General features: G+C 54.3%; 2 protein-coding genes across 6 annotated transcripts; one reads left to right on the top strand and one right to left on the bottom strand.

Annotated features, from left to right (window-relative positions):
* Positions 1-304: 304 nt before the first annotated feature.
* POLE4 (DNA polymerase epsilon 4, accessory subunit) lies at positions 305-2,104 on the bottom strand. 3 transcript variants are annotated; one of them, XM_077788721.2, is made up of 5 exons: positions 1,856-2,104; positions 1,427-1,511; positions 1,093-1,134; positions 935-996; positions 305-752 (listed from the first exon to the last, which is right to left on the bottom strand). In XM_077788721.2, exons 1-5 carry the CDS (start codon positions 2,087-2,089, stop codon positions 654-656), a joined length of 522 nt encoding a protein of 173 aa, XP_077644847.2. In that variant the 5' UTR covers positions 2,090-2,104; the 3' UTR covers positions 305-653. The 3 variants fall into 3 exon arrangements, with proteins under 3 accessions (XP_077644847.2, XP_085418817.1, XP_085418819.1); XM_085562691.1 differs by lacking the exon at positions 935-996; XM_085562693.1 differs by lacking the exons at positions 935-996; positions 1,427-1,511.
* A 484-nt stretch (positions 2,105-2,588) lies between these two features.
* On the top strand, positions 2,589-11,232 carry PRAM1 (PML-RARA regulated adaptor molecule 1). Of its 3 annotated transcripts, none has more exons than XM_085562685.1 (10): positions 2,589-3,787; positions 5,430-6,105; positions 7,561-7,633; positions 8,012-8,124; positions 8,431-8,485; positions 8,768-8,861; positions 9,140-9,302; positions 9,856-9,889; positions 10,461-10,495; positions 10,700-10,944. In XM_085562685.1, exons 1-10 carry the CDS (start codon positions 3,785-3,787, stop codon positions 10,840-10,842), a joined length of 1,389 nt encoding a protein of 462 aa, XP_085418811.1. In that variant the 5' UTR covers positions 2,589-3,784; the 3' UTR covers positions 10,843-10,944. The 3 variants fall into 3 exon arrangements, with proteins under 3 accessions (XP_085418811.1, XP_021383966.3, XP_021383965.3); XM_021528290.4 differs by lacking the exon at positions 10,700-10,944 and adding an exon at positions 10,951-11,232 and having other exon boundaries at positions 2,617-3,787; XM_021528291.4 differs by lacking the exons at positions 10,461-10,495; positions 10,700-10,944 and adding an exon at positions 10,951-11,232 and having other exon boundaries at positions 2,605-3,787.
* The last annotated feature ends 42 nt before the right edge of the window (positions 11,233-11,274 follow it).

Raw genomic sequence — 11,274 nt, 5'->3', positions numbered from 1 at the left:
ATGGCAGCATGGACACTCCTCTGGCATTCAAAATGAGGTTTGGGGGGTTAGGTTTGGGTTTTTTCCCTACAATTACTTACAAGTGCAACTGTCACAGACAGAGAAGCTGCACAGCCCTCAGAACAAGCAGAGCTGCCCTGGAGTACATCCCCAGTTCCAGGAGGACAGCTGAGTTTCTCTGGAATGGATGCCTTGAGAAAACAATTAGCAAAACCAAAATGCTAGAGAAGGCATCCTATCAAAACCACACCATTTCCCACCAGGCTACAGGAACCCCAGCCCAGACAGAAATCAGCACAGCTGCTCAGCAACAACAACAACAATAACAATTTAATTGTGTTAAGAGACAAACATATTAACAAAATCCATATTTCCATTAAAAAAAATCCTTCTGCCTGGGCACCTGAGCCAAGTCATTCTCTGTTCACAGCTCCATGGTGCTGCAGAGTATCCAGAGAGGCTGGGACTGCTACTGGGAGTAACTGCTGTGTAACCTGGCCAGAGCAGAGAGCTGCACTGCAGCCACATGGGAAGGGACATACAAAACAGTTATGAAAAAATATGCATTTTAAATAAAGAACTTACAACAACTTCAACTTTATACAAACTATCATGGTTGCCATGTCTCGATTTCAGTGTCTCAATTCTAGGAATTATCTTTGAGCTCTCAGCATCCTGTTTTCCATCTCACACCACCTCTGTAGTCTCTTTCTCCAGAGAGCTCTGTCTCTGTCCAACTCAGTCCAGAGCACCTGAAAATGAAAAAAACACATTAAGAATGTCTCAAGAATCAGAAGTGCAGTTCTGTGAAGAAATAAATCTTGTTAACAAGTTGGTAAAAGAAAGTGCAGTAACTTTAAAGTTTAAGCAAATCACACACAAGTACAACGAAATCTAGCAAAAAGAAACAAACAAACAAACCCACTGCACATGCCTCTGGGTCCAGCTGAGCCATTCCAGTGCACAGAAGGGCACTCCAAGCCACACTAGGAATTACTGAGGATGTGGAAGCAGAGAGTTTTGCAAATGACTCAGTCCTTTCTCTCCTAAGTAGGTTATTACACTAAATACTGAAATTAAGTAGAAACTCACCTTCCAAAAAAGCAAATTCATCAATAGCTTCAATGGCATTATCTGAAAAGGAAATTGAGAACAATTAAAATAAATAAGCCAACTCCATATTCGCATCTATTTCAAACTGCAGCATTTGAAATTACATCACAGCACAGTGACCAATTTAAAAGATTTACTTGTTTTGGAGATAGTGTGTGAAATTATTAGTGAAGTAGTAGGCAGAAATTTTTCTCTCCCAACTTCAGAGAAAGAAAGAATAAATTCCTATTTACGTCAGCACCTCCAGACAGGTGGAAAAATTCCCCATCAAAGCAACCCTTTGCTAAGGCCAGCACAGAACACGCTCCCATACCAAGGTCTTTTCTTTGCAGTGTTTTCCTTTTTCCTTGCTGGGCATACACGTAAGCATCTTTGGCTATGGTTTCAACAAACAGCTCCTGCAAAGCAAAACAGGGCAGGTTCACAGAGCAGATGAGAGACAGAATATTCCTGAGGAAAAAGAAAGGTCCTACGAGGCTTCAGGATTCGATCAGAACCTTCATCCCAATATTACCCCTTCCCAGCAAACAGGTCTGAAAATACCCAAGGAAGTGGCAGGACAGTGATGCAGTGAAGCAGTGAGGGAGCAAAGCGGAGCTGCAGCCCTTCCCCAGCCCCGGCAGCCGAACCGCCCCGCGGGTCCGCGGCGGCGGCCGCCCGGGAGGGAAGCACAAAGCTCTCGGGCAGGCCCGAGCAGCGTCCCCGCAGCGTTCCGGGCGCAGGAGCCCCGGGCCGCCCTCACCGTGGCCCGCGCCAGCACGAACACGGCCTCCTGGCTGGCCAGGGTGACGTCCGGGTCCGCCTTCACCAGCGCCTTCACCCGCGCCAGCGGCAGCCGGGCCAGGCGGGCCGGCCCCGGGCCCTGCGGCCCCGCTCCCGCCGCCTCCTCCCCGGGCGCCGCCGCCTCGGCGGGCCCCGGCCCCGGCCCCGGCCCCGGCCCCGGCCCCGGCCCCGGCACGGCCGCCGCCGCTGCCATCGCGCCCGAGCGCTGCGCCTGCGCGGGGCCGGGCCGGGCCCGCCGCGCGGACAGCCCCGGGCGCGGCCGCTGCTCCTCCCCTCGGGCAGCGCCGGGCTCCGCGGCTCCGGCCCGGCCGCTGCTCCTCCCCTCAGGCAGCGCCGGGCTCCGCGGCTCCGGCCCGGCCCCTCATCCTCCCCTCGGGCAGCGCCGGGCTCCGCGGCTCCGGCCCGGCCCCTCATCCTCCCCTCAGACAGCGCCGGGCTCCGCGGCTCCGGCCCGGCCGCTGCTCCTCCCCTCGGGCAGCGCCGGGCTCCGCGGCTCCGGCCCGGCCCCTCATCCTCCCCTCGGGCAGCGCCGGGCTCCGCGGCTCCGGCCCGGCCGCTGCTCCTCCCCTCGGGCAGCGCCGGGCACCGCGGCTCCGGCCCGGCCGCTGCTCCTCCCCTCGGGCAGCGCCGGGCTCCGCGGCTCCGGCGCGGCCCCTCATCCTCCCCTCAGGCAGCGCCGGGCACCGCGGCTCCGGCCCGGCCCCGGGCGCGGCCCCTCATCCTGCCCTCGCCGCGTCCCGGACTCAGCCCCACGGCCCCGTCCCTTCCTCCCCACAGACGGCCCTCGGTGCCTCCCTGCCAGCCCCGTGCCCAGCACGGCTCTCTCCTCTCCCCACAGACAGGGACGTGCCCTGCAGCGGCGGGGGCAGCGGGGCAGGCGGGAGGCGGCTGTCGCTGCTGTCCGCCCGTCCTGTGCCCAGCCAGCTCCCCGTGGGTCCAGAGTGGGACCTCCCAGCAGCCCCTCTCCATCCCATCTCAGGCTGGTGGGATCAGGCCCTCCAATGCCCCCAGGGCACCCACCACCCTCCAGAGAACCCCCAGGGCCACCTCCCTTGGCCTGCCTGCCTGCCCCAGCCTTCCCCATGTCCTCAAACTCTGTCTTATCCTTAAACCATCAGCAGGCAGGAGCACCCGGGCTCTGCTGGTGGGACACTGTCCCAAAGGGCTGTAGGGATGCGCCAGTCCTGGAGCCGGGACACCAGGACCAGCTGCAGGCCAGAGCACCCTGCCAGGGTATCAGACCATTCCTGCCTCAGAGGCAGTGAACAGTGACAGCAGGACAGCTAGGCACTGTGATGGCTCGGCACAGCACCCTGCCGTGAAAAGCTTCCCCTTGCTTCCCAGAGGAAATAGGCTCTTCAGCAGAGCTCATGTCCTCCATGAAGAGCCTAATTCCAGGAAGCCATAAGCCCTCACCCAGCTTTTCTGTGCTCCCACAGAGCTCAGCTGTGTACCCCCTGCACCTCCCCTCTCTGCAAGTCCTATGCAGCTTTTAGACCTGACCTGCAGAGGAATCTTGGGCCACCACTGGATAGACATTGCCCACCCTCCTGCTCCCATCCCCTTGCATCCCGCAGTCAGTTCCCAAATCTGGGGCTCTCCTTTATGGCCAGCAGGACTTGGTGGGCTGCAAGTGTCAAACAGCAGCAGAGCCAAACTAGTAGTGTACCAAGAGCTGCTCCTCCTCTTCTTTCTCCTCCTCCTTGTGCGGTCTCACCAGGTCTCATCAAGCAGAAGCAACTTCCTGGTGTTGCACACAGCTCCTCACCAGCTGTCAGGAAAGAGCTTCTGGTTTCAAGGGAGGAGGCCTCAGAGAGGCTTGTCCAGAATGCTTCAGGTGGTCTTCAGCAAGGAGGTGAGCACACAGGAAAGCATCTACTGATGGAAGATGGTGAGTAAGGACCAGACCTGGGCTTTAGTGGACAATGGAATGGGACATTGGGAGCCATACATCCTGGTTGGAAGGGTTTGGGGGATGTCCTTGTGAGGGGCTGAATCTGGCTAACATCCTCACTCCTTCTGAAAGGCAGTCCTCCTGTACATCTGAGCTGGATGGAGCTTCAAAGGTCTCTGACTGGTTTCTGGGCTCAGAGGAAGGTTTGCTGGGTGAACTTAGGCTGAATATAAACATATGTGAAAGGAGGAGGCCACACTCCCACCGAGTCCAGGAGAGCCCCCACCAATACAAAATGGATTGGAAAAGCTGGAACTGATCATAGTGATGGCAGTGCTGTACATCCAAGGGCTCTGAGCAAGTCCCAGCTCATGGAACAGGCCCCAAACTGATCATTACAAACCACCAAGTCATTCACGTGTCAAAAATTCCAATGGCATGTTTAGGAATCTGGAAAACATTACCTTTTTCACTAATTTGAGTGAAAGCCCCAGTGATGGTATACAGGAAATGGCACATTCATGCTTCTTCAGCACTGCTATACCAAGTGTGCATTTGAGGGTTTACCAGGAAAACTGGGGTGTTTGCCTGGGGAACTTGCACTTCTGTCAGTCTCTATATATGCATTTGATCAGTTATGTCTAAAAATATTGCATCAGCTTCTCTCCATAGCAGCCTTTCCTTTGTGAAAATAAAAATTATGCAATCATAAACCCAAACTGAAATCCCAGAAGGATTAAAACTCTAAAATCAAAGTGTACAGCTCCAGTGAAGCAGCCAGCTCCAGTGCAAAAGGACACTGTGGTCTGGGGACAGGGGCGTGGGAGAAAGATGGGGAGAGTAAGGTGTTCCCTCCCCTCTCACAAGGTCCATCTGAGAAGAATTAAGAAAAAATGTAGCCCCCTCTCATAGCTTTGTGCCATACCTCCAACCTGGCAGTCTTCTTCCAAGAGCAGTTCACAGCCTCCTCCTGGCAGTGTTTCTCTGGAGGCTCTAGAGAAAGGTGAATTTTGGTCACTGAGGAAGCTAAAGGCAGCTCTGTGCTGGAGCAGATGTGTCCTGGTTTGTGTGTGCACAGTGTGAACCACACAGGAAAGACACATGTCAGAGAAGTAGGGCAGTCTGCTGCCTCTTGGCCTTGTTTTTTCTGCACACAGGCTTTGGTGGGATGAGTCTCAGCAGTGCCATCCCAGCTTTTCCTCCAGGGAGGGATCCAATTGCCCTGTGTGGTCTCCCCCACCAACTCATCATAGAAAACAGGACCAGTGCAAGGCAGGTTGCTCCCATCTGAGCTCTGGGAAATCTCTGGATCTCAGATTCTGCCCTCCAGAGCTTTGCTACTACCACCCAGTTCCTCTGATTTGATGGCCCTTGGTAGTGGACAGAGGGTGGATCAGACCAAAAGACACCATGAAAGGTCTCCTGGGTGCCCTCATGGTGGAGTAACCTGGTCCCAGTTTGGCGCAGCCGCATGTTGTTTTTTCAGATATATTCAGGACCTTTTTGAGCAAAGACCTTGTTTTGTGGAGAAGACTTGGTGTGAGACCATGTTGAAGGAATACCACATTTCCCAGGGGGAATTCTGACTTATTTTCCTCCATGGTGTTTTAACTGTAACTGTTTTTCTTAATGGTTGCAGATGCATCTGGAGGGGAGAGACGCTGTGGTGAGGCACCTTCGGGCAAAGTTCCAACAGAACAGGAAAGAACCTCCCAACGTGTGTGGCTGGCCAGAGAGTCACCCTGCAGCCTCTCATGGACCAGAGCCAGGACAGACTGTCAGTGCCTCCAAGGGTGATCCTCTTCAGGAGGCTCCCTGGAGCAGGAGGGACTGCACCAGGCCTTCTCCACCTCACAGTACAGGTCAGAGCATGGGACAGCATCCACCTCATTCTGCCTGTGAGACCCCAGCACGAATGGTGTGTCGGAAGAAGGAGACGGCTCCAGGTGCCAACTTCCACCCAGTGCCTGCAAAACCAGGAGATGTGTTGAACAAGAAGGTGGAAGCCAGCTCTGATCCTCCCCACAGGAAGCCAGCCCACCAGACATGGCCACCTGCCAAAGACAAAGGGGCTCCAGTGGTTCTTGCCAAAGGTGCAGCTGCTGCAGCCCCCCTGCTTGCTGTGGGAAGCCCCCAAAGGACAGAGCACCCAGCTCTGCCCCGGAGGAAGCCTTTGCCACCCGTCAGGGCACTGGGAGTGAAGCCAGGCAAGCCCCGGCGCCCTCCTGATGTGGATTTGGCAAAGTTCAGAGCAGCTGCACATCCTGGGAAATCCATCTGTCCTGCTACAGAACCACCACGGAGTGCTCAGCTGGGTATGGCCTTCCCTCAGGGAAGGGAGCTGCTCATTTAGGAAGGAAAATCTCCGCAGTTAGAGCCTGAGCTCCTGGGAGATGGAAATATCAGGAGGGTTTATGGAGAGGTGGGGGCTTGTATTACCAGAGGGGCTTTTATAGGCAACAGCATGAGGATGAGAATGAGAGAGGAGGGCAGGGAAAGAAATAAAGTGCCCTGTCCCTGGCTGGGCACAAGTTTCCATCTCTGGAGTGTTTGTAGGAAGTAAGATTGGAGTAAGTAACATGAGAGACATTGCCAAACTGGAGTGAGCCCAAGATGGCTGGGAACTGGAGCACACGGAGAAGGAAGGGCTGAGACCCTGGCTTGTTCAGCTGGGAGGAGAGGGAAGAAGGGGAGATCTCACTGCCCACAGCTACCTAAAGGGGAGAAAATGGGGCCAGACTCTTCCCAGAGGTGCCCAGGGGGTGATGGGCATGACCAGCAGGGGAGGTGCCAGTCAGACACTGCCCCACCACGCTCCACAGTGGCCTTCCAGAGCTAGGCCACTGTGGTGGTTTCTCACAGTTGCTGTTCTGCTAATCCACACTGCAGGTGATGAAAGCTGTTTCAAATAACATTTCTTGCTCAGTTTCTCTAACCATAAGAGTAAACTTCCTTTCCTTAAGAGAACCGAAAAATCAAGCTGATCTATGTTATAATTAAAAGGTGTTACCAGGACTGGCCATGCTGTTGTGCTGGGAGATTCTCTCACATGACTAGCTACAAGTATTTATTTGTCTCATGGGTCCTGAGGCAAGCTGCAACATCTAGAATCATGCCTTGCCTTGATTTGATAATTTTTATTAATTTTTAGGGCAATCTTATTATTTTTAGGACCAAGTATCTGATTGTGTATTATTTGGTACCATAAAACAGCAGAGATTTGATTTTGTACTCAGGTCTTTGTGCCCATTCTTGGTTGGTCTGGTTGACCAGGCTGGAGACAAGGCTTGTGATACAAATAAGGGCATGTTAGCAGGGGTGTGGTCATGCTGGCAATTCTAAAAGGGGCATCAGTATGTTCTGGTTATGATGCTCCTGAGCCATGGACTTGCCCTGACTCTGGTACATATCTGAAATTTAGGGATTTTCCACATTCGTGATACCCGTTTTGGCTTCTTCCCCTCTCCTTCCATCATTTGTGCAAGAAGAAAGTAACATTAGAAATATGCAAATGGAAAAATATGTATTCAAGGCCCTCAGTGAGGAATCTGATGAGCTGTGCACCAGTGTGCTGGAAAAAATCCCTAGATCGGCTATGGAGTAAAAAACTCCTTGCTCTATCAAGATGTGTAGTCAGTTTTTTATCTCCCCACCTTCCCCTGCACTAAGTCCAGCCCGGAATGGCTCTGCCCTCAGGGTGGCTAATAGAGCTGAAGAGAAAATACGAAATAATTCTTCCCTGCTCCCTCCTGTTATGTTGTTTGTCACAGGTCACCCGCAACCAGGCTGTGCTGCATCAGTACCTGCATGGTTCCCTCTGCAGGATGCTCCGAGTGGCACAGGGTAAGGACTGAGGCAGCACTGCTATTCTAGGCTGTGCCAAGCCACTGGGAAGGGCATGAGGTGTGACAGCAAGAGGATGTTTGGGTTTTCCTGCCTGCTGCTGGAGCCCAGGGTGTGGAAGCAGGTCCCACAGAGTGAAGCGTGACCATCCCTTGGGGCTGTGTTACCTCACTGTGGCCATTGCACCCTGCTGTCCATCCACATCCAGCTGTGTGAGGAGCTGCTGGCACAGGGCACGGAGCTACTGTCCAGCTCTGGCCCAGAGCCAGGGCCAGTGCATGGCCAGCCCACCCTCCTCCTGGCAGCCCTGATTCTGCCCCCAGCCCCCAGCGCCATCACTGCAGCAGCACTTGCTAACAGTGCTCTGCCTCGTTGCAGGGATGAAGATGAGCTATACGATGATGTTGAGCCTGTTGAGCTGGCCAGGAGATGCCCAGGCCTTCTGCTTCCTTCTGTGTCCCAGCTGGCAGTGTATCCCTGCCCCAGAGGGGGTGAGTGCAGGAGGGGCTTGGGTGCTGTTTGGGGTGAGACCTGCAGCTCTGAGAGCTGCGAGGCCCCAGTGAGCCATGGGCAGCCGCAGGGCCTGTGCTAAGCCTGCTGCTCTCCCACACAGGAGGGCAGCGGGTTCCTCTTGTGAATGGGCACAGGAAACCCTGATCCCCCCACACCTGGGGGCAAACTCAGGATTTGGTCCCAGGAGAAGAGAGCTCTTGCTGCTCTTTGTATCCTGTTTTGGCAAGTATTTACACCTCACAGCAGTCTCATGGCAGCACCTCTCCCGGGTTTTGGTTTTACAGGTGGAAATGCAGGCCAAGCCTCTAACAGGGTTACCTTGCTGGCAACTACACTGAGGTAATGGGGAGTTTTTACTCTTTCTAAGGGTCTCAAAATGGCCAGGGCTCCTTGCTGCTCTGACAAAGTTGCTGCTTTAATGGTCTCTGCTGGACTTGCAATAGGAAGGTCTTTCATGAAGAGCACAAGCTGCAGGCTGTACACCTTGCCCCGAGAGCCTCCACTGCCCCGGGGCTGGCACAGGGAAATGCAATGGGGAGCAGCTGGCAGGGAGAAGGGGGTGGATGGGAGGGAGAGAGCATGGGGTCATCTGAACCTTCCCATGGCTTTCAATGGCTGCAGAGAATCCCAGATCTCCCAGAAGATGAAGAACATGACACTCAAGGCATGCAAGAAGGAAGAGAAAATGGACAGGGAGTTTCAGAAGAAATTCAAGGTGAGCTGCAGTGGGTGATCACTTTTCCCTCTGAGCTTCTTCTCCCCTTCTGAGAAGGGTGCAGTGCAATGGCAGAAAGGAGCTGTGCTCCACAGGCATCAGTGATACCCAGATCACACCCTGCCTTGTTCCCCCAGGTCACACCTGCCCCATTCCCCCAGATCAGACCAGTCCCACAGACTATTTGGCCAGAGAGGAATCTGTTTTTTTTTTCAAGGAGGGAGAGCGGTCAGACATGCCTGACTCAACTCCCATGGGCACTGCTGTTTGTGTTTCAGTTCGAAGGCAGCATCAATGTCCTGACTCAGATGATGGTTGACCCTGCAGCGACAGAGAAGAGGGGCGGAGCGAAGAACCTGCCACTGAGACGGGGAGAAATCCTTGATGTCATTCAGTTTACAAATCAGGAGCAAATCCTCTGCCGGAACAGCCAGAGGAGGTGTAAGTCTAGAGGGTGATGGGGCTCACCCACAGCAGGGAGCACAGCACAGTTTTGGGAAGAAGCTTCTTCGTGCAAACGCCCCCTGGCAGACCTCCTGACAGATCTCCTCTACCTGTTGGACAGATCTGACAGGTACCCTGTTACCCTGAGAAGGCTCCCACTTCTCTCTGCACAAATGTCCTGCTCTTCCTTCCACTCAGCAGCAGCATTTCTGCTGTGAGCTGGGCTTGTCCTTTCACTCTGCTAAAAGCTTTTGCCGTCCTCAAAACCTCCAGGTGCAATGGGCTGCAGATCCCCCAGGGAGAGGGGAAGGGATCAGGCTCTTCCCTGCCAGCTGCCATTAGGCCTGGCAGGGTCCTTCCTGACACTGCCCAGAGCAGGTTCCTCCTAAGGTCCAGCTCAGCTGCCCAGAGTTGGGTTGCTCCTTGTCCCAACTTTTTCTAGGAACATGAGGTGTTGCTAAACCCTGGGCAGGGACAGGTGCTGGGGTGATTCCTGCTCATGCCCTGGTTCCCAGCACAACCTAACATGTTTTTCTTCACTCTGTTGCAGATGGCTACGTGCCCCGGGCCGTGATGCTGCCTCTGTGAGTACCCTTTCCCAGCCCCTTATCTCCACTCCATGAGCTGCAACAACTGCTCCATGAGTGGCCAGTACCAAACTAGTCCTGGCTGACAACTCAAAACTACCCAGCTCAGGCTGTGACCATAAGCCTAACACCAGCAGATTCTCCTGAGCTGGAATCTGCCATTTCTGGTGTCAGGAGAGATTCTGTCACTGGGGCACTGGAAGCACTCCCCAGGCTGTGGTTCCTCGTGTGAGACCTGCCCAGACACTGCTCAGAGGCTGCTGCTGGGACAGGATGAGGGTGCAGCCCCTCTGAAGGGGCAGATCTGCAGCTCCTGGCAGCTCAGGATGGGGCCACCATCCTGAGAGGGGCCAAAGTCATCCTAACCTCACTCCAGATGGTCCCAGCCATGCAGGGAGAGCACAGCACTGGGAGGGGGAAACAGGGCTGCAGGTGGAACACCAGAGACCACAGATAGGTCAGGAGGAGGTGAGACAGACACGGCAGCAGGAGCTGGCCTTTCAGGGTTGGGAGGTGGTGGAATGTGGGACACCACACTACCCACAGCACCCCATCTTTGTCCTTGCAGGGACACTGACATCTATGATGACGTTGAGATTTATGGTAGGTGCACAGAACTGCTGCCATACCCCTTCACTGACCACAGTGACCACCACACCAAGCACCAGGATTCCTCTCCTCCTGACCCTTTGCTGTTTTGCTGCCTTCCCTCTCTCTCTTCCCTCTGTGTAATTCCTCTTCATCTCCCTGAGGTTTCCTTTACTTACTCACAGTTCCCTAAAAGTCTTCATGTTCCTCTGTTCCCAGTTATTTGGACTTCTGTGCACCCTGTTCTCAGCTTGCTCCCTCTACTCGCTGCCAGCCCCAGAGCCCCTTCAATGTCCTTTGAGGTGTCCCTGATCCACCAGACAACTCAGACTTCCCTTTCCCAAGCAGATGTTCTGTCCTGACATGCAAACTCCATCCCTGGCTGGCAGTTGGCTCTGAAGATGGAGCTGAATAGAGACAACTGTATTTCATCTCTGCTCACAAGCACACACTTTATCTAATTCTGGCAGGCTGAGCTAACCACGCTGAGGCCAAAGGCACAAGACAGCACCACAGAGACCTCCCCAAGGGCTGAAACATGAACAGCGCCAGACACCAGGCTCCTTTTGTGAAGGAGCTCTGCTTCCTCTGCGACAGACTTCAAAACCACCTTTTTCTGTTCCTGCCAGAGCAGAACAGTAGCATGGCTGCTCAGCACCTGGGGCTGCACAGATCCTGTCCCAGATCCTCGAGTCACACCATCACCATAGCTCTGCTTTGTCTTTGTAAAATACAGCAATGGTTCAAGAGGGTTTTATGGCCCTTTTTTTCTTCTGGGGACTAGGGAGAGAGAG

This window comes from Lonchura striata, chromosome 28 (assembly GCF_050655825.1).
Source record: "Lonchura striata isolate lonStrDom1 chromosome 28, ASM5065582v1, whole genome shotgun sequence".
NCBI classification, from domain to species: domain Eukaryota; kingdom Metazoa; phylum Chordata; class Aves; order Passeriformes; family Estrildidae; genus Lonchura; species Lonchura striata.
Note: the sequence above shows the minus strand (reverse complement) of the source record. Positions and strands in the feature narration are given on the sequence as shown.